This window comes from Cydia fagiglandana, chromosome 12 (assembly GCF_963556715.1).
Source record: "Cydia fagiglandana chromosome 12, ilCydFagi1.1, whole genome shotgun sequence".
NCBI classification, from domain to species: domain Eukaryota; kingdom Metazoa; phylum Arthropoda; class Insecta; order Lepidoptera; family Tortricidae; genus Cydia; species Cydia fagiglandana.
Window position 1 is genome coordinate 6,246,820 of NC_085943.1, and position 27,974 is coordinate 6,274,793.

Sequence of the window (27,974 nt, forward strand, 5' to 3'; positions counted from 1 at the left end):
CAAAGATTCAGCCTACCGAAGTTACTAAAAGAAACTTGTAATAGTTGTCACAATTAGCTGGCCTGTTATTGATTGGGCTATTTGTCCAGTTCTTATAAAATAATAGCATTAATAGTAAAAAAGCATTTCGAGCTGCCTAAAGGGGCCCACTGATTAACAGTCCGCCGGACGGTATCGGCCTGTCAGTTAGAACAAAAATTTGACAATTCCGAACAACTGACAGGCCGATACCGTCCGGCGGACTGTTAATCAGTGGGCCCCTTTATAAGTTTTTGTACTAAACAGGTATTGAGCAAAGCAACCTTTACGGCTACCACCAGTTTGACACTGACTTATTCGCTAGCGTGTGCGTAACTTACTTTCTATGCATTTCGCTCGTACTGGCATATTAGTACGAGCGAGATGTATAGAAAGTAAGTCACGCAGACGTTAGCGAATATGTCAGGTTGACACTGCTATGGCAGTCGTGGTAAGGATACTTAGCGTCATTGTAATCAAAAGAAAGGCGTTCGTGTAACACTTGTCGCGTGATTACTGTTTATAGCTGTGAATAAATCGACAATTTAAGCTTGTCTCATCCACAACGATAAAATATATAAAGGCAAATTCATATCTTGCTGTCGGATTTTCGCCTTCTAAATTTGATTACGAATTGGTGCACAGATCGAAAAACGATTATATTTTTGGCAATAAAATAACCACGTAGGATAGATTGTTATATAATTGCACCGTGCAGACAAAAAAATCGATAGCAAGATAAAAATTCCGCGACTCAATTAAGCCCGTCATAAATTTAAATTATTTTCAGTCTTTCTCGCCCACGAACCGATACGTCTCAGGCGGTTCGGGCATGCAGTAGCCGTGGTACGTGCGGATGTCCTCGGCCGCGTAGGTCACGCCGGCGAGCACGCCCGGCTCCGTGTGGTGCCGCGGGCAGGAGTGGTCGCGCGGGCACTGGCAGATCGTGTTGGCGTTCACTTCGTCGATCTGCTCGTGACGACGGCGCACGCTGAACAACTTGCACGGCTCTTTTCGGGAACAACGTAGTCTCTGGAAAGGAGAAGGGGCTGTGAGTTGTGGTCTAATTTTTAGTTTTCTAATAGTTGGGACACCTTATTTGAACCCTTTGAACGTCACGACTGCCGTGTGCTCATCTTCGTGTCGGAATGCACGAAGGTTGACATTGTGGGCTGTAGCCGCGCGTGTCAGTGAACATCTTTAATGGTCAAATGGTTAAACTGCTTGTTGAAGTATTTATTGAAATAAAACTTAGACTTTAATTTAAAATGTTTACATGCTACTCAGGGAGACCACTGGTGTCGGTAGGTTGAAACGTTTGCATTCGTTATCTCTTCTGTGAGATAGGAATGTAATACCTTTGTACCAAAGGCAAGCACGAACAGGAAATTGGCCTAGTTAGATTTGATTCTTCGGAAAACATTTTCCCCCTATTTCATTGCATTTTACCAAGCACTCATGTTTTACTTTCCATGTTTATAATTATTGCCATAAAATAAAAAAGTTCCCACTGCCGTCAGCGCCATCCCGCGACGAACGCGCGAACTAAAAGGAAAGGAAAGGCTCACAAGGTGTTCGTGCTCGCAAACTTGTGTTAGTGCCTCTGCTCTCCACCAGGTGTCGTTAACGGTGTCTTCTTCGACTAAATATAAATGCATGACGAAGTTGCAGCTGAGGCAGAGGTTGCGTGACCTCAGTATATGGATTATGGACAATGTGACAACCTGTCACCATTCACCGTTTAGGAATTATCTTAATGTTTTCATTCCAATTTTAATTCCCTTCTAATCCCAACTAGTTTTTTTTTTAACTTAACAGTGTTCCGTTGGGTGGAGTAATAGCTGAATAAAACAAAAAGCGACTCACGCTGATAGGCGAGCACGCAAACTGATACTGGTTGCCCTGCTCCCCACCCGGCGTCGTATACGGCAGCTTCTTCAGCAGATACGTGACCGACATCTTCGGGCAGTGGCAACTGATGATCTGCTGCGTGGCGTTGCTGTCAGGCAGCGTGTAGATGGTCCACGCCAGGTCTTTGAAGTACCGGCATTTGGGCATCCGCTTGACTGGTTCGCAATAAAAATATAGCTGAATAAAACAAAAAGCAACTCACGCTGATAGGCGAGCACGCAAACTGATACTGGTTGCCCTGCTCCCCGCCTGGCGTCGTATACGGCAGCTTCTTCAGCAGATACGTGACCGACATCTTCGGGCAGTGGCAACTGATGATCTGCTGCGTGGCGTTGCTGTCAGGCAGCGTGTAGATGGTCCACGCCGGGTCCTTGAAGTACCGGCATTTGGGTAGCCGCTTGACTGGTTCGCAAGTCTTGTATAGGGTTGTCTTGTCGGCGAGCGTGTGGTTGTCATCGGCGGTGAGCTCGCTGAAACATTATGGAAATAATTTCTATCAAATGCTGCTTTCTCAGGAATAGGGTTTTCGACTGACTAGTCTAAGTTTCTTTCAAACTGTCAAAGCAATTAGCTAAGAGCTGTTTCCCACTATCGTCCAGTTTTTTGCGGTTATACGGTTTTTTTGCAGGATCTCGTTTTAGTAGTATAGGTGCTAATATAGTAACTCTCACACAAAGATTCTATTTGCGGGATCCTGCATGCATACTACAGAAAACTGGATCCTGCAAAAAACTGTACCCGCAAAAAACTGGACGTCAGTGGGAATCGGCTCTAAGTATACACAATATTTTGTATACAAATTCTGATAATCTTGTGGTGCATGATGAGAAATATTTTATGTTAGTGTGGGTGTGGGGTAGCCTAAGAAAATTAGGCTGTTATCTATCACTACCGACCATAGTTAAGTCTCCGGCTCATATAAACATTTTAACGGTTTTGTAACCTAAACTAACCCTTTGTAATAAGACGAAACATGTAAACGTATCTTTGACGTGCTGGTGCATAAAATATTATTAGGTAAGTATTGAAGTCGCGCATACTGCAGTACTTTGGCCATATCTCTAGGCGAGATAACGACTCCATAGAGCGACTGCTCGTACAAGGAAAAGTGGTGGGAACCAGATCGCGCGACAGATCACCTATGCGCTGGACTGACCAAATAAAATCCGTAGTGGTAAACCGCGTATCTGACTGTGCCAGACAGTCTGCCAACAGAGAGAGATGGCGGGAGATCGTGCGAAGAGCTGTGTCCGCCTCTACTACCGATGCGGACGCCTCAACGTGACCACGACCGCTCTGTCAAGAGCGATACGACAGAGAAGAAGAAGTATTGAAGTACCTTGAGCACGGCCTGTGACCCAGACACCGGCATTTCTTCTCGAGCCAGGGCTGCGTGGTGTCGTACAGGTCGACCTTGCTGCACACCTGCCGCGGCCTGCACGCTGGCAGGTCCTCCTCTGACACCTGGAATGAAAAACATTAACGTTAACATCAGTTACAGACTGAAATAGTTCTCATATACAATTCATTGTGGTACAGTCGCCATCAGATATATCGGAGCGGCCAAGGCGCTCACAAATATCTGAACACGCCTCTATTGTCAAAGCGTTAGAGTGCGTGTTCAGATATTGTGAACACCTTGGCCGCTCCGATATATCTGATGGCGACTGTAACTACGCCAAGTGGACGGAAAAAGGCACTGGACGGTGAACTGACGCAATGACCCTATAAATAAAATACTAAAGAAAAAGTGACCAAGCCAAGCCCTCCAGTGGTGGAGGCCGGATTCGAACAGGCGTCTTCGGCTCACGCGGCGGGGCCCACTGATTAACAGTCCGCCGGAAGGTATCGGCCTGTCAGTTGTTCGGAACTGTCAAAATTTTGTTCTAACTGACAGGCCGATAACGTCCGGCGGACTGTTAATCAGTGGGCCCCTACCGTTTACGCGGCAAGATGTATGGTGGAAAAACAAGTCGCTGCCATAGGCCTAGGCCGTAATTAATAAAAATACAATGTGTTGATGACTTCGTACAAACTAAACCTATTTAGATTTATGCATGTAAGCCTCTTATTATTCTGCATAAGTACAAAATAAGTAATTTATAATTGTTATGCAAACTATAGTGTGCGCCGACGACACGAAATACACAGTGTATATCATGTTTATGTAGATATTGTAATTAGTAGGCTAAGAAATAAGTACATTGTCGGGAGCTGAGAGGTTCTATACAGGATGGCTACAAAATAACTGCATTCCCGTTGCCTGGGAGGTTTTGGGATTAAGTATAGGTACTGAGCAACTTTTACTATGGGACCAACCCCGAAATTACGAAAAAAAGTTTGGGTGTTTCATACATTTTGGCTGGTCCATTTTCTATGGGAGGGTAATTTTTTATCGCGATTTCGGGGTTGGTCCCGTAATCCCAAAACCTCCCTGGCAACGGAAATGCAGTTATTTTTTTGGCCACCGCGCATTAGACGTTTTACTGACAGGTCGTACCTATACTTTATAGCAATCAACAAAATGTTTGAATTTTAACTACAGACGCAATAGGTACCTAGTCGTATATTACCTACTCCCACCATTGCACCTAAATAGATTTCTCAAGAATGGTAGCTTTTATAAAGCTATTTTAAAATGTAGTCGAGTAACTATATTTTTGTATTTGTTTGGTTATAAAATTACAAAAACAGTTTGAAAAGTTCAGAAAACAACAGTTTCACAAAACTGAAGCTAAGACGCAAAACAAAATTTCTTTTGATAAGTCACAGAAAAACGTCTCAATGTTGCCGTATTCAACTCGTAAAAATGTAGTTTTATAAAATATGGCCCGGGTACATTGTAAGTTAACATTTATCGATTTGTCGCGATCGATGGCCCGTTTAATGATTCCACGCACATTGCCGTTAACATTCCAGGTATAACACTAACACTGCCATTCGCCTCACCTATCGATTTCTACGAGAAAACATTTTGTTTGCTACTATCGATTTATCCGTTAACGCTTTTTGAAATTCATATCATAAACATCAATTTTAATGATGTGGAAACAATGTAGCAAAGGTTAAAAATATGAACCTGATATTTAAAAAAATCCAATTCTGAATGGGAACACAGGTGTCAAAACCATCGCCACACAACATAGCTTCATAAACATTGAATTAAATAACCTGCAAACATCCATTTATCAAATTTTGAATAGCCTTTATAGTGCATTCCGAAGACATGTGTTTGTAAAAGCTTTGTGTCATTCACAATTTTAATAGCCTTCTGACCCAAAAGTCAGGTGAAAATCGCCACAAAAGATCGCTCGTGGGAAAAATTAAATGTGCAATCCATGTTGCTACACACCTGTCGACAAGAAACCGATCATTATACCCCGTAAGATGTAAATCATTATCATTCACACAATACGGTCTGACACTCTACTTCCGAAATGGATGAAGGCATATAAACGCCCTCAAGACATATGCCTTTTTGATTGGCGCTGAGGAAACATGTGTGCTCGAAATCTGTTGTCGAAAAAAATATTTTTTTTGTGACGAAAAGGACCATTGGTCTTACTCCGGAAGGAAGACGTGCTTGGCAACCTGTTGGGCGTGGGAATACTGACACTGAGCACTACCTCAGGGTTGCCTGCTACTTAGGGCATGTGGTACCTATATGTTTAATTAACTCTGGAAGAGATCGCTTCTTAGCGATAAGACCGCCTGTTGTTACCTAGCTTTTAATGTGCATTTAATTTTCTGTGTATTTTTAACTGTATGGTGCACAGTAAAGAATATTTGTTATTATTGACTTAAAATTGTCAAGTATTTGAGTCTTAGGTAGGTAGATTGCAGTCGTTAAAGTTTTTGTAATTGGGAGTCTATCACCCCTTCAAACTGCAACCAAAAATAGTATTTACTACAAACTTTTTCATCTTGTTCCTCTTGAGATAATGCTTAACTATATGTACCCGTAACTATACCCATTGTACATTTATTATAATATAGGGCATAGGAATATAACTATAGGACCTAGGTTGTTAACAATTGACATATGTACCTACACATTTTCGTTATGATTAGAATATCGTAGGTACTTGAAAAGATTAATTTTAATATCTATACACAAAACAAAATTATATATTTGAACTTTCATGCAAGTTCGTTTACTGCCAGGTACAACACGACATATTTAGATCGAAACTATTACAAGTGACAACCCTAACAACTCGGAGTTGGAAAAAACTGGTGTTTTTTTCGTCGTTCCGGATATACTTCCCGTTTCTTGTTGCGATAGATTTCGCGGAAGCGGCCCGATCTTACCGGATACAGCCCTTTTGTGTGCGGACAAAAAGCTCCGAGACGAGGAACACACTGCACAATGTTGACTTACTTCACGTGTGCCTCAGTTTGAACGGGCGCCAAGAATTTATGTGAAAAAAACCGGGCAAGTGCGAGTCGGACTCGCGCACGAAGGGTTCCGTACCATAATTTAAAAAAAAAAACAAAAAAAAAGCAAAAAAAAACGGTCACCCATCCAAGTACTGACCACTCCCGACGTTGCTTAACTTTGGTCAAAAATCACGTTTGTTGTATGGGAGCCCCATTTAAATTTTTATTTTATTCTGTTTTTAGTATTTGTTGTTATAGCGGCAACAGAAATACATCATCTGTGAAAATTTCAACTGTCTAGCTATCACGGTTCGTGAGATACAGCCTGGTGACAGACGGACGGACGGACGGACGGACAGCGAAGCCTTAGTAATAGGGTCCCGTTACGGTACGGAACCCTAAAAACGACTTTTCCTTTTGTAACTCGGCACTGAAAGCTACATGTGGTTTTTGCAAAGCATGTCAGTACCATGGGTTGGCAAGACCTGTATATTTAAGGGGCTGGCTAAAAAATTATTGTGTTCCCGTTGCCAGGGAGGTTTTGGGATTATACTGAGCTGGTTCACTATGGGACCAACCCCGAAATCGCGAAAAAAATAATGGCTGTTTCATACATTTTGTACGGGAAGGAAAAAAAATTTTTTTCGCGATTTCAAGGTTGGTTCCATAGTAAAATTTGCTCAGTATAATCCCAAAACCTCCCTGGCAACGGGAATGCATTTATTTTTAGCCACCCTGTATAGCGGCTAATAGATCAAGTAACAGTGGCATCTTTTGATCACGTTATCACAATAGTCAAGACATAGCATAGGCCAAATTGAATCAATAGCTTAATGCTTTTCTTTACCCATTACAAAGATTATCTTGAGCCGCATTAAGATATCTAATCGAGACCATCGCGTGTACCTAATTTATTCATTTGACTCGAGACACTGATTTTTGTAACGACCTCCCATTTGTAGCTGGGAGGCTCAACGGATGTTCTGTCAATGATTTTTTGGAAACGTTATTTGAGACCTGACCGGGGGCGACATTTGCGTTTTCGTCCTTTTCTAAGTCGTTTTGAAAACCAGACGTGGCCCACCACCTTTTGTATCCCTGAGATATGGACCGTACAGTTTTCATGATAAGGTTGTTTTTCAGTTGGTGTGGAGGCTGTGGTGCGGGGGTGGAGCGGGTCGGGAGGCGAGGTATCCGGTCGCCGGACAGGTGGCTTGCGCGCGCGCCGCGCCCACTCTAATGAAATAATTTGTTACCAGCACCGACCGACCTTCCACAACCGTCCTACCGCTATCCCTATCCCCCACGTGCTTTGAGCACTTTGCCGTCTTACTCGCACGTATCTTTGATTTAGTACCTACTTTATTGTTAGTTCGTTTAGTCAAAAGTTAAACTAATTTATTTTCTTTTTATCTTTTTAAGCGTCGTCGTGAAATAGTTAAGTAGAAGAGCATTCAATGTTTTAAACTAGACAACAGAAACTAATAGGTAGTTCCTATTATCTAGTTCATTTATATTTGCTACGTTAGCTCCACTTGAAATAGGAAACTCATCGACAATTTTCATCCTTTCGTAGTACGTACTCGATACTCATATGATATAACTTAATTGTGTACCGTCAGTTTTGTAAGTGTTTATTGTACTTTTTTTATACTCACGTTGTAAAAACCCTAACCTAAGACCCAAATTAAATAAAGAGATACATATGTCACACTACATATAGGTACCTACATGAAACACAGATTGAGCATTGCTTGACTGTCAGAGAATGGCAGTTAATAATGTTAATATTAAAAAGAACTTTCAAAAAATTTCCAAGCTTAAATTAGTTTAATTTATGTTGTATACTTCACATAGATAAACATTAACAGCCGGTTAGCAATCGTCACAAAACTGACGGTCAATGTCAAATCCCATACATTTTGTCAGGAATGTGACGCTTTAAAGTACAAGATGAAATGATAATGCCTATATGAGTATAGGCCATTTTGTAATAAACTCCTTGGGTAGAACTATACAGGGTATTACTGACCATCGGGCTTTAAATCCAGGGCTCGATTCTACTCCCTAAACTGAGCTATTTTTATTATGGCACCAACCCCGAAATTCCGATTTATTTTTTTACTTTTTCATACATTTTGGCTGAGCAGATGTCGACGTTTTCTATGGAAAAGCCAAAAAATATTCCCCGATTTTAGGGTTGGTCATATAGTAAAAGTAGCTCAATTTAGCGAGTAAAATCAAGCCCTGGAATTAAAGCCCCATGGTCAGACACATACTGTATATTTCTAGGTAGATGTGGCTAGTCGCTCCTTGGTCGGTGTATTACGAAATTTATGCTTACTATAAATAAGTGCAAATCACTTAAACGATGTTAACAACCGACATTTCCCGCTTAGAAATTGCGTATATAAAATAAATGTGAACCATGTTAGCAAGAACCGTTCAAAATCAAATGCAAATTAAATCCTTTAGAATATTTTTGCATCATATCAAAAGGGCACAGGAAACGACAAAATTATTCAATTAATTTGTTATTGTTAAGTTTTTGTGGTTGTTTAATTATAAAAGATTTGGGAGCGGATTCGCCTCAGGCGCGGACGGACACCCGACTCTCTCACTGCAGCACTGCTTCTAGAGCTTACAGCTCAGTAAAAACCAATGTATCCGTTACACCGAAATCCATACTAAGTATACGTAATCAGAGACCGAGCTTAGACTGGTTACCTTTAAATGGTTGACTCGGTAAGTCAATATAAAAACACTTTTTGTAATACAAGTAGCCAACAAATTACGATTACACATCGCCACTGGTTATATCAGACGCAATCTACTTTGCCTCTCTTCATCACTTTTTATCATACGTTTTTAAACCCTGATACGTACTGCTCAAGGTTAAATTTGGCGTGTTACGCTCGGTTAGCTTTGGTAGATGACTAAACATTATTTATTACGAGCGTTATTAATATGAGGCCTCGAGCACTTTTTAACTGCTTTTGTTAGCCTTCATTGAGTACGAGTACATGGGTGTTCAATTTTACTTATATAGATATTGACGAACTGGTTTAAGAGTTTATATGTGACGTCCCACAGTCAAAGGTACCTTATGGCGGGTATGGAGTTATGCATACCCCAGTAATCTACAATAAATAAGCTATCGATAACACAAAAGATCAACCTCCTAAGTTGCGTAGTTACAGAGATATGATTTTTTGAAAATAATGTTGTGAAATGAGCAACTTTACGATAGAGAAGTTTTAAGTTTAGCCGCCTAAAAAACTATGTTCCTGAAGTAAGTTACATAGTTGACTACAAATAATAATACCTTATATATCTGAGATTAAAAAAATGTTGCGACTTGTTCTGTAATGCAAATAGAAACCTTTGATATCGACTGATTTATGTGTATACTAACCAGTCTCTTGAAAATAAAGTTTTATTTCATTTTCACGATTGATTGCAATGAGCTCTCAATATTTAAATTTTATCTATTAGAAAATGACACTGAGAGACAGTTTAAGCAAAAAACAATACCGATTTAGAGGTGAAAATGTATTTTCTGACTTTTTCATATAAAATCAGAAAATTGAATATTTTTACTTTTAATGTAACACACAATCAATTTTTCTGAGCACATATGAAAGAAATTCTGTCAATCAATTGAAATAAATCCTAAAACCCCAACTAAATACTATATTTAACCCCTTATGCCACTTTAAACTTACATAACAATAACAGTATTTGCTCCATACATTTACGAAAAGGTACCTTATGGAAATAAATCTAATAATACATCACTATAAAACATCAATCACATTGAAGCTTTTATCTTTTATGAATAGAAAATATTAATTTACATTAAACTGCCACAAATTTAATTGGTTCTTCGTCATAATAATCTTAAAAAAGACCAATAATTTGTATGTAATGAAAAGGTACCTTGTGGTTAAGTTACATGATGAGGCATGATGATGATGGAACAGTTAGGATAAACTAATAATATTTTGGGGTTAAGATGTTATAAATCGTCTATTTCTTATCAATAATATATTTTGGTTGCCATTGAAGACAAGCGGCATTGAGGTTCAATGACCTTAGATATTCCATAAGGTAATGCGTCGGGTATTGGCATTTTTCAGCAAACCAATGGCTGATTTATTGCATGCGACCAAACCAAATGAAGATTATTCTAGTTAAGAAAGACTTGACGAGAGTAACTTTAGTATAATAGCAGGCTACTTGGATTTATAATGTCGGTCGATGTACGGTTATAATATTTGCTAGGCGCCCCAACCAGAACTGAAATTATCAAATTAGTTTTGCAGAATGCTAATACAGTTCTCTACCAAACTTCTTTTCCCGTATTGACTAGTTTTTTTGGAAATTTTCAACCTTTTTTCCATAAGGTACCTTTTTACTAAACTCTGAGACGACGTTACTAGGCTTATAACTAACTTATAACAAAAATAAAAACAGGTAAACAAACGTTACGCATTAAGGTTTGAGATCACACAATAAAAAAAAATTGAGCATTTTTTCACCTCTTTACAAAACATTTCATAACTCCGAAACTAGAAACCCTCATAAGGTACCTTTTCCCGTGGAACGTCACATATTTTTAAGTCACAGCCAAAATAACACCTCATCTTATTTTGTAGGCACTGTGTTCTTGATTTTAGACTGCTTGAGCTCCTGAAGACGCAAGTTTTGATGACGTTGGACTTGCATTTGTCTTAAGCTGTCAGCAATACCAAAATATGGTTGCTGTAAAGTCGGTTTTACGGACGATAATATTGCGTGATAACGTCGTAAGGAAACATTGATGAAAAATTGCATACTTTGGCCGTAACGTTACCATGGAGATATATCCACAACGTGACACTTTTTCGTGCATGCTACCAGTGTTCATCGATTTATAAGACGTTATCACGTCAAAATGACAAAAACGCTACATATTTCCGATAACGGAGATACAACTTTTTTAAACTTCACTTCGCCTATACAATATACCGATGAGCATACACGGTTACACGCACTCACAGACTCACACGCATCCATTGTAGCTTCCATCCGGAGGGCCCATTCAAGACGCACGTGGCCAGCCCTCTGAGACGGATGCTAACCTAAGACTTGTTGACGGCCATATTCAACTGGCTTTCTGACAGCTAGTGACATTGCGCAGGCTCAATGACAAGCCTTTTGATTCGAGTGACAATGTAACATTTCGTCCGTTGTTATCCTATCCTTTCAATGATAGGGTCGTTGTCGTTACTTAATTACCTACTGGTAGTACTGGTAGGTGGGTATCAAATACAGCAGACAGCGTTTGACATAGGTAGGAGTACCTGAAATTAACGTTTTTAGGTGGGCCTCCGTTAGCTGACGCGGGTGCCACTGTAGGTAAAATCCGTCGCAAGCGTCCGCGTCAGCTATTCGTTAACCCGCTGACCCGCTCTTAGCTTGCGGACGCCCTTATCAATTTATAATCAAACTGGATATAGGTACTATAAGCTACTTTTTTTTTAAATTTGCTTCTCAAAAGTTGAATACCAGTATTTATTAAGTAGTACCTATTCATAGACCAAACGAAATGAGGGTGTGTTGTCTGTTTGGGAAAATCTTCAACGCAATAGGATAATAAGATGTTTCGGTTGAAAGGGTTTTATTTTTCAAGTGTTTCTGAATGCTTCGACTATCCCCTTTACTATTTATAGTCCTTTTGTTTCCTCTCGTTTTGAGTACCTACACAAAATTGTGTTCCGGTTTAATAAAGTGGTTTAAGTTCCTTCAACTGATGTCTTTACACGATTTCCGTCTAAGAAGCCTTTATTTCATATGAATGAACGTTCACTCTTTTCTTTCAGAATTTATACTTTGAAACTATAAACGCCCACTTAAACTTACATTTCGAAAGCTTAGTACTTAAACTTGCATTACGAAAGCTTAAGAGCTTAGTTTCTCATGGACTTAAAAAATTGATACAACGTTAAAATTATCCAATATATACCTAACTGAAGAAATAAATTCACAGATAAATTCTTTGTTGGAAAGCCTTTTCTATAATCTATACCTAATTGCGTAAAATGATAATATCGTCGGTAACAGATGAGGTAACAGACAGACTTAAAACACGTGAGTGACCCGTTCTTAATATATTTGACATGACTGTGTCTCACGGAAGTTTTGTTATTAAAATATGTCACTTCTATTTCTTACCAAGCCACTTTCTTTAACCGTTTCGTTAAAAGTAAAATAAGAAGGAGTATTTTTTTGTGCCCGCGTAACACAGGTGTCCCGTCCTTTTGGAGTCCTGTTGCTTTTTTTAAACCTTGCGCCCTATACACACAGCAAGTTCATATTTAAAAACTTGTTTGTCGTCTCTGTAAATAAAAATGTTATGTTGCTCCAACTTTTAGGGCTGATTTAGCCAGCGCGCGAACTCGCATGCGATTTTCGTTACATTGCGGAATGTTGGTTACGTCCAATTCAACCGACCGATCAAAAACCGCAATGTAACGAAAATCGCATACGAGTTCGCGCGCCGTCTAAATCGGCCTTTAATGTTGCCGTTACAATTTTGCATTGCACCAAATCTTACGTCAGCGTCTTTGTATGTCGAAAATCACTGTAAGATCTCTTTTGGCTGCTCTCACCACAATGCATACATACCAAGTAACAAGGTAGCAGAAACTACCAGGTTGCCCTTAAAAAGAAAATTTCACATTCTTTGCTCCTGTGGACTATTTACTAATGTCAAAAAGAAGCACCTACCTAGGGCGACACGTACTGTAACCCTGTGAGGTACAGAGCTTTACGGCCCAAGGAATCGGGAATTTCCTGAATTCAACGGGCATTAGTAGTGAACTTTAAAAAGCCGTCACAATGATCACAGCTTGGCCGACGAGGCACTCAAATGCCCACAACACCCCGATAATAATCATCATCATCATCATCTCAGCCATAAGACGTCCACTACTGAACATAGGCCTCCCCCTTTTGGGGGGTGTATGCCATAATCGCCACGCTTGGCAGGCGGGTTGGCGATCGCAGTCGAGTACACCGAATTTGAGGGACGCTGCTGCCCGTCCACCGGTGGTCTTGGACGTAGTTTAAGGACATACCCGGGTCCCGATAATAATAATAAAAAGAAAACATATTTGGTTGCCATGTGCATCTACCTTTACCATCAATTGTTGGCTCGAGCCCCGAGCTCGTCCCCGCCGAGGTCACTCTTTGCATTCACTTTTCTTTACTGACGCATGTCTCAGCCTTTTTGTGTGTCCGTACCGAAGCGTAAATTATCTCATTAAACCCATTGATCGGAGCCAACATTTATCTAAATCCTGTCATCACAAAAAGTGTTTATTCCGATAAAAGTTTAAGCGCTGTTGGCTACCGTAACGTGGACGGGTGCTTCTCTATAGTAAAAAACCGGCCAAGTACGAGTCGGACTCGCGCACAAAGGGTTCCGTACCATTACGCAAAAAACAGAAAAAAAATCACGTTTGTTGTATGGGAGCCCCACTTAAATATTTATTTTATTTTGTTTTTAGTATTTGTTGTTATAGCGGCAACAGAAATACATCATCTGTGAAAAATTCGACTGCCTAGCTATGACGAATCATGAGATACAGCCTGGTGACGGACAGACAGACGGACAGCGGAGTCTTAGTAATAGGGTCCCACTTTTACCCTTTGAGTACGGAACCCTAAAAACAGAAGCGGTAGTCGACTTAATTTTTTGACGGTTAGTGACATCGCAAAATTTGTGAAATAGCCACGAAATCAGCTTGAAACCTACTATCGCCGTAGTAATCGCCAAAACTAAATTTTCTGTCAATATGGATTTAATCCTGAACACGTGCTTTATCTAGATAGCATGTGTTCAGGATTAAATTATAATCGAATATCAATAAAGTAACTATGATTTAATATTATCCCTCTAAGATTTCTTCCTTCGATAGGAGGTGTCATTTAATCACGTAACAAATTCAACGCACGCTGAATAAAATTAACATTAACTTAATTGAAATATTCGCAAAGAACTCCGTTACATGACTAGAGTATTCATATACATATGTTGAAAGCAATGTTCTTTAATATAAAATTTAAATAGCTGCTTGGATAGCCTAGTCAATTAGGATGTTAATCGTGATGGTATGCCCATTGTTAAGGCCATGAGAACTGTTTAAAGTTAATTTCATTTGTATGATAAAATAATTTATATGCTAAACTGTCTAGTTTATTCTGCACGCTAACATAAATGTAATAAAAAGCTTAACAAACACAAGTTTATTGTTGACTTCCGTTCCGTACTAGTACGGAATTTTTGAGTGGAATAACGCTTCCTTTGGAAGTAAATAAAAATATTTGTTTCCATGGGTAATTAATTACCTGAATTTTGTTAGTTCACACAATTGTATTTGCCACTACATTCAAAATGTTAATTTAACCTATAGAAAGAAAATGAATAAATATTTCATAAGTATGAAAATTTTAATGAACTACTTTGAATAACTTTACGGTTTAGACACTTTTTTCGGAGAGCCTAGGTCTCCTAATTCTCATTGTTAGTAACAGTCTCACAACAGTTTAAATTCAACTACTTTACTTCCTAAAAACTCTTTTGGTGAACACGCCAATAACTTGGCACTGGCATAGTGATTATCACTACATACTTATTCAATATTAATCACCTAACCAGCCCGGTTAGGTTAGGAATATTGAAACTAATACGAGTACATTATACAGTGTGGAAAGATAAGGCGGGCCCTGGAGGGAAACTACCTTAAATCCTTAAGCTAGCTCATTTTACTTAAAGGAGACATTTCTTAATTTTTAAAAAGAAACAAAACTGCATCCAAAGATGTTCTAAAACTTGCTTGTCTCGCCCGGGACTCGAACCGACTAAAATTCCCAAAAAATAAACACTCGCAATTTTATTCTACTAGTCGATACAGTTAATGTTAATGATAACATTTCTCCAAGAAACATTAGGTCTTACACTCGTCTGTCATACAAAATATCCATAAAATCTTATATTTAGTACTTACTCAAGATTTTTTTAGACAAGCCAAATTGAAGAAAAACAAGAAAAATCTTTGAAGGCAGTATTGATTCTTTTTAAAAATAAAAGAATGTCTCCTTTAAGTAAAATGAGCCAGCTTAAGGATTTAAGGTAGTTTCCCTCCAGGGCCCGACTTATCTTTCCACACTGTATATTATATCACCTGACTGTTGATAATGAATATAGCAAGTTCACAAATACGAGACGAGACTTGCAGTGACGCGGCGCGGCGCAGCGCTAGCTCCAGTTACCAAGGATCCATCGGATATTTGTTCAAGCCGACACATCCGATATTGACTTTGTCGATCTACCTACTTGCTGCTTATATGTATATGTACGGTACGTACGTTATTATAGTAAACAAGTAGCAAAGCGACATCGACAAGTAAATCCGTACATAGATAGATGCTATAGCATTTGTAGGTATGCAGTACCTAAGTGGAAATCAATCTTTTTGTTTGTGACCTTTTTGGTTTCTACCGATTTAAGTAAAAAGCTTGAACTAGTTACGTTATTACGTGCTTAGAAAGTGTTCTGTTCTATTCTACAAACTACTACTACTACTACTGTAATGTACTGTATACTGGATAGTAATGACCACGATTAGAATGATCTGAGACAGAGCTATATGTTTATGATAAGCGTTAGCGCTGATTTCAATTCGGTAAAAAACACATTTGAAACCTAGGTTATATTTTATGTTAGCCAAATATTCGTAAACTTTCTCGTATTATGACTCTCATCATCATCTTCATCTCAGCCATAAGACGTCCACTGCTGAACATAGGCCTCCCCCTTGGACCTCCATTCGTACCGGTTGGAAGCGACCCGCATCCAGCGTCTTCCGGCGGCCTTAACAAGGTCGTCTGTCCATCTTGTTGGTGGACGTCCTACGCTGAGCTTGCTAGTCCGTGGTCTCCACTCGAGCACTTTTCGACCCCATCGGCCATTATGACTCTATGACCCCCGAATCGCGCTTAATACGCTGAACCAATTTAGATGCCATTTGGTATGAAGATAGTTTAAGGCTCCAGGAAGTATATAGATATATATTATATTTTTTATCAATTATCACATCATCCTACGGACGAAGTCGCGGGCAAAAGCTGGTAAATTATATTTATTCGTGTTTATACCATGGACAGGAAACATTGTAGCTCGATTACTTCTTAATTACTTATGGTCTTATAAGTATGACTAAAATACGACACACGGCTTCCGTCAACGTAATTATATCGCAGCCTGAACCAGAGGATGTGACTTTCCTCTATAAGTCTATTAGGAAAATCTGTAGCTATAGCTATAGTTATTAGCTTCCTGAGTAACTTAATATTTTACTTCATTTTTCCCAGTGCCCTAGTAATCCATTTTATATGATTTACGACCAGTGAAGGGAGTGTTCATGCAATTTCCGCGATCGCATCGGTTAAAATATTAAAAACACATTAAGTCATATTAACACTTTAGCTAAGTTTGTACTACTAGTGCGATCGGCCTGTAAAATTTCAAAAAACAATGTTAATTAGCGATAATTGATGACATTGCTACTGATGACGAAAATTGCCATTTTGTTACCATTTAGTCCGTTAAAATACGCCAGTTAAGTAAACGTATGACAGAATCGTGATATGCTGTCTGCTAATATATGACTTCTCATTGTACAATAGAGATAGCTATGCTTGGGGCTATTCTTCGTGGTACAATTAGTCAATTACCTATGGAGATTTACAAAATAACCGAAGTATCTATGTCACATATCTCTTATGTTGATGTGCCGATAGCAAAACTTTCCGGCGTTCAACAGGGGCGAGCTTTGGAAACCTTTGGCTAGAGATAGATAAAAAGAGGACGCCTGTGGAAAACGCTCATTAAAAAAAGGCGTCTATGAATTTATAAAAAATCAAGGGCATTTCAACTATGTACATACCTACTTTCTGTACTGTTGTTACAACTTGTTTAGCTTTAGGCTCAACTTTATTGGCAGTAACCATCGTGCGGGCCGGATAATTCAGGCCAATATAATGCGACACCCGATATGCCCACATTGTCAACACGAGTGTTGCACTTGTCTCAGAGGCTATTTTGCGACAAGTGATAAATCAACAGGGGTGTCATTCGAGTTTCATTTCCCATACTGTAAGCATGGCTTTTTGACTAAATATGTTATAACATTTACGAGTATAAGCCAGTGGCTTCTTTTTGAAAAGGGACATCACCGGAAAACCATTTAAAATGCTATTCGATTGGATTAGAAAAAAAATATGTGAACTAATCATACCTACGACCGGAATTTGTAATCAGTTTCACGGGTGCAGCCAAATTGTTATTACATTAACCGTTTATTACCTCATTATTCCATAACGTTGCGTCGACTATAATGAAATTTGATATCAAAAACATTCGCAAGCAATTTAGTTTGAAGACTTCGCCTTCCATTCCTGTTAACTACCGAATGTAGTACTTAAGTAATAAAATACAGTAGGGTAACCGAGGCTAAATTAGTCTTTAACAAACAGTGGCGAGCCTAGATCAGATTACGTTTAAATTTGTCGCCATTTTACCCTTATCGTGGACGTAAAAAAGATTAGCATCTTTAAATGTTCAAAATGTTGGCTATAGGTTTAAAATCAGTCTACCAAGTAGTTAGAGGGGCATTTCACGTCAAGCGGGCAGCGAAAAAAGGGTAACGATCCGGATTTTGTTTATAACTGGGTTAATTGAACATGTATGTGATCTAAAAAAAATGGCATCTTTACTTTTTTTATTTATTGCTTGGTTACGATTATATACGACTTTAAAAAAAATACAAAATCTGAGTAATGGATTTTTCAAATGTCGTGGATGCAAATCATCAAATGCATTTTAAAATAACTTAATGGTGTTTTATATAGAATAATAATGTTATTTCTTGAAAATGAAAAAAAAAGTTAAATTTAATTTTTTTTTCATATAGTAAACTGGAAGTATATATTATAAAAAATTTTTTTTCTAACTTCGCATTTTTTTATTTTTTTTATTTTAGCATAAAAATGTAGTTTATAACCTGGAAATGTTATGTAAAAAAAATTATAGTTGTATCTTGAAATTCGTAAAAGAAACTGATCAAAAAACTATGGTGCTGCACGGTAGTCACGGCACGTTTTCCTGAGTTGTTTCGTAGTGCGGTGATATCAAGTGTAACATATGGTTTATAAGTATGCAAAACGGCTATTACTATTAGGATATTATTAAAATTAAGTATAATACTTCTATATTTTTTATGTTTTTTCATTGGGCACTTGGAATAAGTAAAACAAGAGAGTAGCATGTAATAAAATCTTTTATTTATTTGGTTATTTTAACTACTTTAGAGTCTGTGGTAAAACTGGTCCGTTTTATAGTTATACCCTCAGGTGTCGGTAGAAAAGCGTGGTATTTTTTCGTTCCAGGAATGGTGATAGCCCTGTCAAATCGTGGTTGCAAGAACAGTCTGTGTTGCTGTATATCTTCCTTGGCACAATAAAATACTGCTGTTTCCTTTAACGATGTTCTCGCCCATTCATATAAACGCAAAGGTGTAGTTATTGCTCTGTTTGTTGGCATTTGAAGGCTTGCACGAGTTGCTAGTCTTTTCAGGTTCCCGCCAAGACCATCGCAAGGCCCCTTTCCATGTGAAGTTGCATGAAAATGAATTTCTGCTTCAATGCCAAAGTCATCTTTATAACAATGTATATTAACAAAGTTAAATCTGTTTTTAAAATGTTGTGAGGCTCCATCGGTGCTATACATAATTTTTGTCACTGCAATATTTTTTTCTGAGAGATGTGTGTGAAATATTTTCTGAAATGCGTAAAATGAAGCTGTATCGTGCTTTAGATCATCGGATATCATTACAATGCTTCCGTGTTGTAATTTATTCTGGTCTTTGTAGTAAAATACCGATGTTAGCAGCGTTGACTGATCATTATTCCAATGAAAGGACTGTGCGGAATCTTGTATAACGAAACTGTAATTTTCGGCAAAATCGCATTGGACTAAGATTTCACCTTCAGATATTGTCTCTTTTAGCTGTTTAAAAAAGAGTGCTTGTTGTTCAGCGATATATGCATGTGGTTTTAGGATATCTAAAGCATTACAAAAGCTATCCACAAAGTCATCTGCGGGAAGCACTTGGGTGACTATCGAAAAGCGGTCCGTTCCCATCCATTGTTCATACTGAACGTTTGTGATGTTATTGTCATCAAAAACATTTTTTAAGTGATCCCGAATCGCATCCAATCCAGGACAATCGTTACAACGTTCAGTTGGGGATGATTTAGATGTCATCAAGTGACATTTAGACGTAGGGTTAGGGCACATCATTCTTCGCAGGCACTCTTTATAACAAGCAAGGTGGATGTTGGTTTCTGCAGTAAGTGAATCTATATTTCCTCCATTGAGCATAAGTTTAACATTCTGGTGATATGTACACACACACACAACGTGGGTTCCGGAATCGCCAGCAAGGACACACTGTTTCGGCCTGAGTGTGTAAAACTTAGTTAAGCCTACCTTAATGTCAGGATACTCATTTTTAAACTGTTGATACAACTCATTAATGTTGCACATCAAAAGTTGTTTCTGCAAGTGTGTTCTGCCGTCGTGCGTTTTGACAGATACAAAATCTTTTTTTCCAGGCATAACTCTGCTAATATCTTCACGAAGATAAAATGCTCTGACTAACTCTTCTGTTTCGACCGGTAGCTTACGGCCACTACGGGAATTGGGTGATGCCAAAACGCCAAATTGATCCACAAGTTCCTTAGCCTTTTTAGCTTGTCGTCGCGATGTCCCAAATTCTTCTGCGAGTTTGCTTTCACTCCAAGACTTTGGAGCAATAGTAAGTATTTGCATTTTCTTAGACGCAGATGTAGACGGCTCATTGTATTTCTGTTTCAGCTGACACAGAATTTCCTCATCTGCTATAGCTATGTCTGTTTGAGTAGAAACAGTTTTACGACATTCGTCTTCCGGAACAAATGAATCACTTTCTTGGTGCTGTGAACAATCAGTTGATATCTGGCTACCTTGAGACGACTGCGACTGCACAATATCGGGATTGTTTTCCGGCGATATTTCCTTAGAAAGTCGTATTCTGCAGGACGTGCACACGTAAACAAATGCTGACAATCCCCACTTCTCAGCTAAACTTGTAGAAATTTTTCTCACAATTTTAGTTCTCGGGTGAGATGTTAATTTAAAAGGATTATAACATCGATCACCGTAATAATTCATAGTATTCAAATATTGAATATTATTGCGACTAATAATACGACTAATTGCAGAAAACAGAACACAACGCGGTAGCGGCCTAAGTGACACTAAGAGGTAACGGAAATTCAAATATCGAATGACGCTTGCATAGCGTCACTATCTATCTCTTTCTAGCATATAACGTCGATATGAGGTGATAACTTACTGGTACCAATTATTTAATAAGAGATTTGTTTATTTAATTATGTACAGTCAGCATGTACATGGAGATAAAATATTGCTTCTCATTTTATTTTCGTATCACAAAAGTAAACAAGTGTTTTTCATTAAAATACTTATAACATATTGCAGTGTTTGCCTATGTTTGCCATTTAGACTGCCATATTAAGCAACATTTCCGTACGGAGAGACGCGTAACCTAGCGCAGTACCTTCATACTTTGATCACATGTCTTCTACGAATTTCAAGATACAACTATAATTTTTTTTACATAACATTTCCAGGTTATAAACTACATTTTTATACTAAAATAAAAAAAATGAAAAAATGCGAAGTTAGAAAAAAAAATTTTTTAAATATAAACTTCCAGTTTACTATATGAAAAAAAAATTAAATTTAACTTTTTTTTTCATTTTCAAGAAATACCATTATTATTCTATATAAAACACCATTAAGTTATTTTAAAATGCATTTGATGATTTGCATCCACGACATTTGAAAAATCCATTACTCAGATTTCGTATTTTTTTTAAAGTCGTATATAATCGTAACCAAGCAATAAATAAAAAAAGTAAAGATGCCATTTTTTTAGATCACATACATGTTCAATTAACCCAGTTATAAACAAAATCCGGATCCTTACCCTTTTTTCGCTGCCCGCTTGACGTGAAATGCCCCTAGAGTCAAGGTTTTCTTTATTTAATAGATAAGAGAATGACTAACAATATTTCATAATAAAGGGTGTACCTAATATATACCAAAGACTATATTTTCTCGTCAAGGGGCAGTCTGATATACTACATTTTTTTGTTGTACTATGTTGTTACAGAGTAGATTTGTCAATGCCAAGGAAGGAATGGATCTTGAACGTTCTATATCACAATCAGAACTGGTATTATTGTAATTTTGTATTGTCTGATTTGTAACGATCTTGAAATGAATCTTCAACTTTTTCCCATATTTTTTCCGACATCATCATCATCATCATCATCTCAGCCATAAGACGTCCACTGCTGAACATAGGCCTCCCCCATCTTCATGATGGGGGGTGAATGCCATAATCGCCACGCTTGGCAGGCGGGTTGGCGATCGCAGTCGAGTACACCGAATTTGTGGGACGCTGCTGCCCGTCCACCGGTGGTCTTGGACGTAGTTTAAGGAAATACCCGGGTCCGGGTTTTTTCCGTCAGCTCTTGTGAATCTGTTTGTACTACAAATTCAGTATTATTACTTGTCTGTAGAGTTTATCGGCTAGCAATCGATTTTTGAATAACTAGTCGTTAGCATCCATGTATTCGCACTTAAGTATTATAGCACATAGTCCACTTAGTCGACTTTCGACTTGTCCTTATGATGTAGAGTTTGAAGAAAATCCAATGGATTTTAGATTGGAAAATGTCACATAAATCAATAAAATCTAGACACGCGGCAGCGTGTCAAGCCAAGTTCAAGCAAAGGAACTGGCTAGCCAGCGCCAAGTGTAATATTACACGAACCACTTGGTGCCACTTTTGACCCTTCTATAACTCAAAACATCTTTAACGTAAACACATAAAACTACGTGTGTTTAATTATATCCATAAGGACATCTAGAAGCCCAAATTTCATGAAGCTAGCTCAAACGGTTATAAAGATATGAAGGTCAAAATGTCGTAAATTTTAAGACTGACTGACATACCTATAGTACCTAAACCTAACCTACTTCCAGATGACCTAGAAGGATGAAATTTGGAATCCAGCTCAGTTATTGTGTGAAAGCGTAGGAAAAAATCTAAAAATTAAAAAAAGTTATAAAATAGGGGGGGTCCCCATACAAAAAAAACATTTTTTATTGTGACTGACATATAAGTACCTAAACCTAACCTACTTCCAGATGACCTAGAAGGATGAAATTTGGAATCCAGCTCAGTTATTGTGTGAAAGCGTAGGAAAAAATCTAAAAATTAAAAAAAGTTATAAAATAGGGGGGGTCCCCATACAAAAAAACCATTTTTTATTGTGACTGACATATAAGTACCTAAACCTAACCTACTTCCAGATGACCTAGAAGGATGAAATTTGGAATCCAGCTCGGTTATTGTGTGTAAGCGTAGGAAAAAATCTAAAAACAAAAAAAAGTTAATAAATAGGGGGGGTTCCCATACAAATTTCTTTTTTATTGTGACTGACATATAGTACCTAAACCTAACCTACTTCCAGATGACCTAGAAGGATGAAATTTGGAATCCAGCTCGGTAATTGTGTGTAAGCGTAGGAAGAAATCTAAAAATAAAAAAAGTTAAAAAATAGGGGGGGTCCCCATACAAAAAACCTGTAATACGCGCTAAACAACCGGCCAACGGTGTGTCGTTGGCGGCGCGCGGCACCACATAATTAATACAAAGAACAGAAGTAAAAAACATGCAGCGGAAACACAAGAAAAAACATTAAATCTCAATACCTGCCTAGTTTTCTTTACAAAAATTATTGATATCCCATCAAAAACATAAATGTAAAAAAGGAGAGCCAAGTTCAATACAAAAATTATGCTTGGCTGTGGGGTTCGCCGCAAAAAGAATGGAGATTTAAATGAGTGCCAAGTTCTATGCAAAATCCAAATATGTATTTATAGGAACAAAATAACATTATAAACAAGTATTAAACTCTATTTCTTTGCTTTATTGGATACCTATAACAATTGCTGTTATTTAAAAAAAATGTGAGATCTTAAAGTAGGTTAGATTTGGCTTGGCCACTTTTTATCATAATTACAAAATATATATGTTGAATAACTTTATAAAATGACTGATGTAAGGAAAACTGGCCAAGTCAAATCTAACCTGCTTTAAGATCTCGCATTTTTTTAAATAACAGCAATTGTTATAGGTATCCAATAAAGCAAAGAAATAGAGTTTAATACTTGTTTATAATGTTATTTTGTTCCTATAAATACATATTTGGATTTTGCATAGAACTTGGCACTCATTTAAATCTCCATTCTTTTTGCGGCGAACCCCACAGCCAAGCATAATTTTTGTATTGAACTTGGCTCTCCTTTTTTACATTTATGTTTTTGATGGGATATTTACTACAGGATTAGTTTTATCGCCATTAGCAAATAAATTAACCCCAAAACCGGCTCGCATGTATCTACTTGCAAATGTAAAAACACCACAGTTATTTGATGACCCTAAAACCTAAAATGTAGTAGTCTTATTTACGACCCCGATTACGCAACCCCAAACTGTCGGCATTTGAAACTTTAAAGGTCTTTTAGAGTCTTTAGATAAGCTTTGTAAGTGAGGAGGTGTGGCGGCGGCTAGATGTGAAGGCAAAGACAGTTTTGTTATTCAAATTTCAGCCAGTAATAAACTCCTTTTTCATAGGCAGTCGGCTTCTTTGACCCTCCCAGACACTTCATGCCTGATTATTGCGAAAATTGACAATTGCCAAGACGAAAATGCATTGTTGCGGTGTCTGAGGTGTGTTAGATAATAGATAATGCTTCGGAAACGCTGTGAGATTATGAAATAAAAGATAAAGTTGGAATAGAAACATTCGTCGATTTGTTATGTTATAATGAACCAAATGTTTAATACAAAAAGTCGCAACCAGGTTTTGAAATTAGTGTCAAAGTCATCAGGCATTCTGACTAAGTTTTGTTTTATCATTGAAATGTATCTACCTACCTACAATTTACAAAATTCGCGCAACATCATCAGGATGATCTCCAATTTAATTTCATGCTAATAATGTAATGTATAAAATTAACTTTACTATCTATAAAAAAGACGTGAATATTTTTATGCAAGTGCCCTATTGCATTCTTTGATCGGTTACCGTTAAGTTTGAAACACGACGGTTTTTTTTTTTCACCGAATCCGTGCACACAGGCCGCAGCCGTAACTCATCGAAGCTGTCAAGATAAGAATGAGTGAATGAACACCTGCCGCCACCGGTGTTACGCGTGCGCCCACGCACCCATTCAGACAATTCCGATTTTAAAAATTCCCATTCACTCACCAGATTCCAATCCTAAAGCTCCAAGACTTAGAGTTTAAAACCCAACGGGTGCAGCAAACGTCTTAAAATGTAGACTTGTAGAGTAGAACGAAGACGATTATCCCCTTTGAAATTATTATAATGATTATCATTTTTTTTTAATTGAACGCTTGACATCCGGATTTATTTCCTCTCATTTTCGAGCGAGGTATGTAATCATTTTATTACAACTTCAATTTTGTGAGAGGAAATCGATGGCGGGAAATAATTACGTATTTGTTTGCGGATGTTGTTGTCTCAGTAATTTTCTTTTTATTTCCAATCTTTGACATACCTTTGAATCATAAACTAAGCTGAACGAAAATTTAAGTTTCTTAGTGTGATAGGTGTTTTTCCAGTCTTAATAGGATTTATAACATTTGTTATAGATTAAGTTTCGGTAATGTTTTGTGACAGATAAGTAATTAAGCTAGGCATAAAATTATCCATATTAAGGCACAGTATGTATAAGTTACCTACTCTATTGTTTACTAGCTAGGTTAGTGCTGCACTCTGGCGCAAGAACAATGCAGTAATACTCCCTATTTAAACCGCGTATTTGACAGCACGTTAAAACTGTTTTACATATATAAACTACCAGATTTCCGTATACCGGGTGTGACCTGTAATATGAGCAAAAAATGTAACTGTAGGCTGTACTCCTCATACTTACCAACATTTTTTCAGCGACTTTTAAAAATAACTTGTGGTTTGATTTTTAATACACTGTACAAGTTTATTCTTAAGACGCAATGTATTGCGAATTTTGTTATGTTTAAGGCGCGATTTGGCGCGGCGATGGCGTCCATTGAAGGTAATATTTATTTTGTAAGAAAAATAGGGAGTCTAAATACTTCATAATTTTTAAATGTTGTTGAACAAAAGTGTCACCGTTTGAGGAGTACAATCTATGTTTTATTTATTTGCTCGTGTTACAGGCCACACCCGGTATTTTGTCAATATCACTGCTATTAAGGATTCTCGGATTGATTAGTTGGTTAGTCACGGGGGCCAGTGTGGCGTGTTTGTGAAATTTAACCGCTCGTTATAAACTTGTCAGTTTTAATTGATCTAATTGGTGGGAGGATTCCTTTGGCCGTATTGGAATAGTTGTATGTAGTTAATATTACGTCAATACGTGCGTCACTTAATCTTTTTTCTTACAATGTAACCTACGATTGAGCCTGGTCTTACCTGAAAAATATCAGCGTCAAAGGGTTGGTAGATGAAGTAATAACCAGAGATCTAAATCGTATTTCTGCCGTGCTAAAAACATATGCAGTAATCGGCGTTGAAAAGTCATGCAATTGTCTATCTTGTTCTCTTTCAATAAGTTCTTTATTTAAACGATGTTTTTCGTGCAAGTACTGCACAAACGATAAGCAGGGCAGATTTATCAAAAGGAGACAGTAGTAATTTTCTGCCTAAAGAACAGGGAATTCATTCGCTTTAGCTTAGGCCTTTAGTTTCGAACACCTGGGCTCAAAAACGCCCGTGGAGGAGCTATTCCATGGTGTACAGAGTTGGCATCTAAATTTCGTGTATTATCGATAGCTTGAAATCATTTCACATTAGGATTAAAATCAGTCTCTCTAATAGGTCACATGGGTAAGGATATTGGAAATGTTAATAATTCTAGCTTTGTCTCATTAAATCAAACCGAACTAGATACCTATATATAGGATTAATAAAATATGAGAAATTACGACTCCCTACCTACGTAAAACCCAACCGAAAAAAATCACTAGGTACAGTCGCCATCAGATATATCGGAGCTGTCGGTGCTCAAAAATATCTGAACACACGCTCTAACGCCTTGACAATAGAAGCGTGTTCAGATATTTGTGAGCACGTTGGCCGCTCCGATATATCTGATGGCGACTGTACAACTTATCATATAATTGAGGCAACTCCTTGCACATCGAATTCTGTCACCAAACGGGTGATAGATTTTGATATACCTATGTTATAACTCTAATATATTTTCAGGTTAGTATATGCTACAGGGCGGCCAATATAGGAATTAATAAAAATTAATCTTTATGAAATGTATAAACTCATTAAAGAAATACATAATATAGATACCTGCAAATTAGCTATCGACCAATACCCGGCTAATTCTTACAGGAATACTCGTAAACGTGTCGGTTTACTTCAATGGAACTTACACATGTATTTACCAATATAATGTAGGTACGTATGTATTACCTAGTTTATTAACCAAAATAAATGTACAAATAATTGTTAGTTTACTATATTGAACGTATATGACTAACGATTTGCATTTGATTTAAGGATTTGCTAAAGTAAGATTATTTAAATAATAATTTACTTCAAAAATGTCCCCTACTGCATTGAGACAAATACAGTTTACATACCTATATGCATATGCCTATTAATCTTTAGATATATGTCTATAAATCTTTCAAAGCTCTTAGGTTCCATCGTCAGATTACAGTTCTGACTAGAACTCAGGAGTCCCGGGACCATCCAGGAGGTTTCGAATACAAAAACTATTTTAGGTATCGTATAAAACAAACTTGACGTTTTAATTATTTACAGGTCGATTTCAGTGATATTTATATATAACGAGCAAAATGACAGTATTTTAAGCAAAACATATTTTAGTTAAAATAAAACCAAAGGAAATAAACGTTACTTTATGTCGTAAAAAGTTATTAGAGCTGCACCGAAACGTGGCAATCTCAATAACAACGCACCTAAAGATCAAATTACTGTTTCCAATTCCGTCAGTGTAAAAAACTTACCCCAATCTGGTATAAAATCTTGAGTCCACTCTTGAAGGGAGGCACGGGTCGTTTATGCGGCAAAAATGGCAGTTTGTCCGGCCTCCTCAGATGTATCTCCGCGGAAGGCCTGAAGGCTTCCAAGGGCGTCCTGATGACGCCCTGCACGCAGCACAGCCAGGCCAGGGTAACGCTGAGCACTTGCATGGTTTACACTGACACTAGATGTCGCTCGGAGGTCGGGCGGGCGAAGACTGGCGTCGGCCGCGCCGAGGCAGGTATGAGTTGGCCTACGCGCCCGGTATAACCACCTCCGACTGCGACCCGTTGCTCTTGATACTTTAAGTAGCTTGAAAGCCTTAGCGGACTTTTGATTTGGA

The 27,974-nt window shown here is 38.0% G+C and overlaps 2 protein-coding genes across 2 annotated transcripts in view; one reads left to right on the forward strand and one right to left on the reverse strand.

Annotated features, from left to right (window-relative positions):
* The window catches only part of LOC134669473 (elongation factor-like GTPase 1), a 260,990-nt gene that overhangs the window by 188,808 nt on the left and 44,208 nt on the right, over positions 1 to 27,974 (forward strand). The window lies entirely within an intron of this gene.
* Positions 261 to 27,871, reverse strand: LOC134669219 (protein giant-lens). Its single transcript, XM_063526732.1, has 4 exons — positions 27,616 to 27,871; positions 3,269 to 3,393; positions 2,132 to 2,399; positions 261 to 1,050 (listed from the first exon to the last, which is right to left on the reverse strand). The coding sequence occupies exons 1-4, from the start codon at positions 27,799 to 27,801 to the stop codon at positions 805 to 807; spliced, it is 825 nt and encodes a 274-aa protein (XP_063382802.1). The 5' UTR covers positions 27,802 to 27,871; the 3' UTR covers positions 261 to 804.

What these genes read in the sequence shown, in the direction of transcription:
- LOC134669219 (XM_063526732.1), bottom strand. Translation starts at nt 27,801, where the DNA reads ATGCAAGTGCTCAGCGTTACCCTGGCCTGGCTGTGCTGCGTGCAGGGC. An exon ending in AGATTTTATACCAGATTGGG is followed by an intron (nt 3,394 to 27,615) that starts GTAAGTTTTTTA and finishes TTTTCATTCCAG; the next exon opens with GTGTCAGAGGAGGACCTGCC. An exon ending in GGTCACAGGCCGTGCTCAAG is followed by an intron (nt 2,400 to 3,268) that starts GTACTTCAATAC and finishes ATAATGTTTCAG; the next exon opens with CGAGCTCACCGCCGATGACA.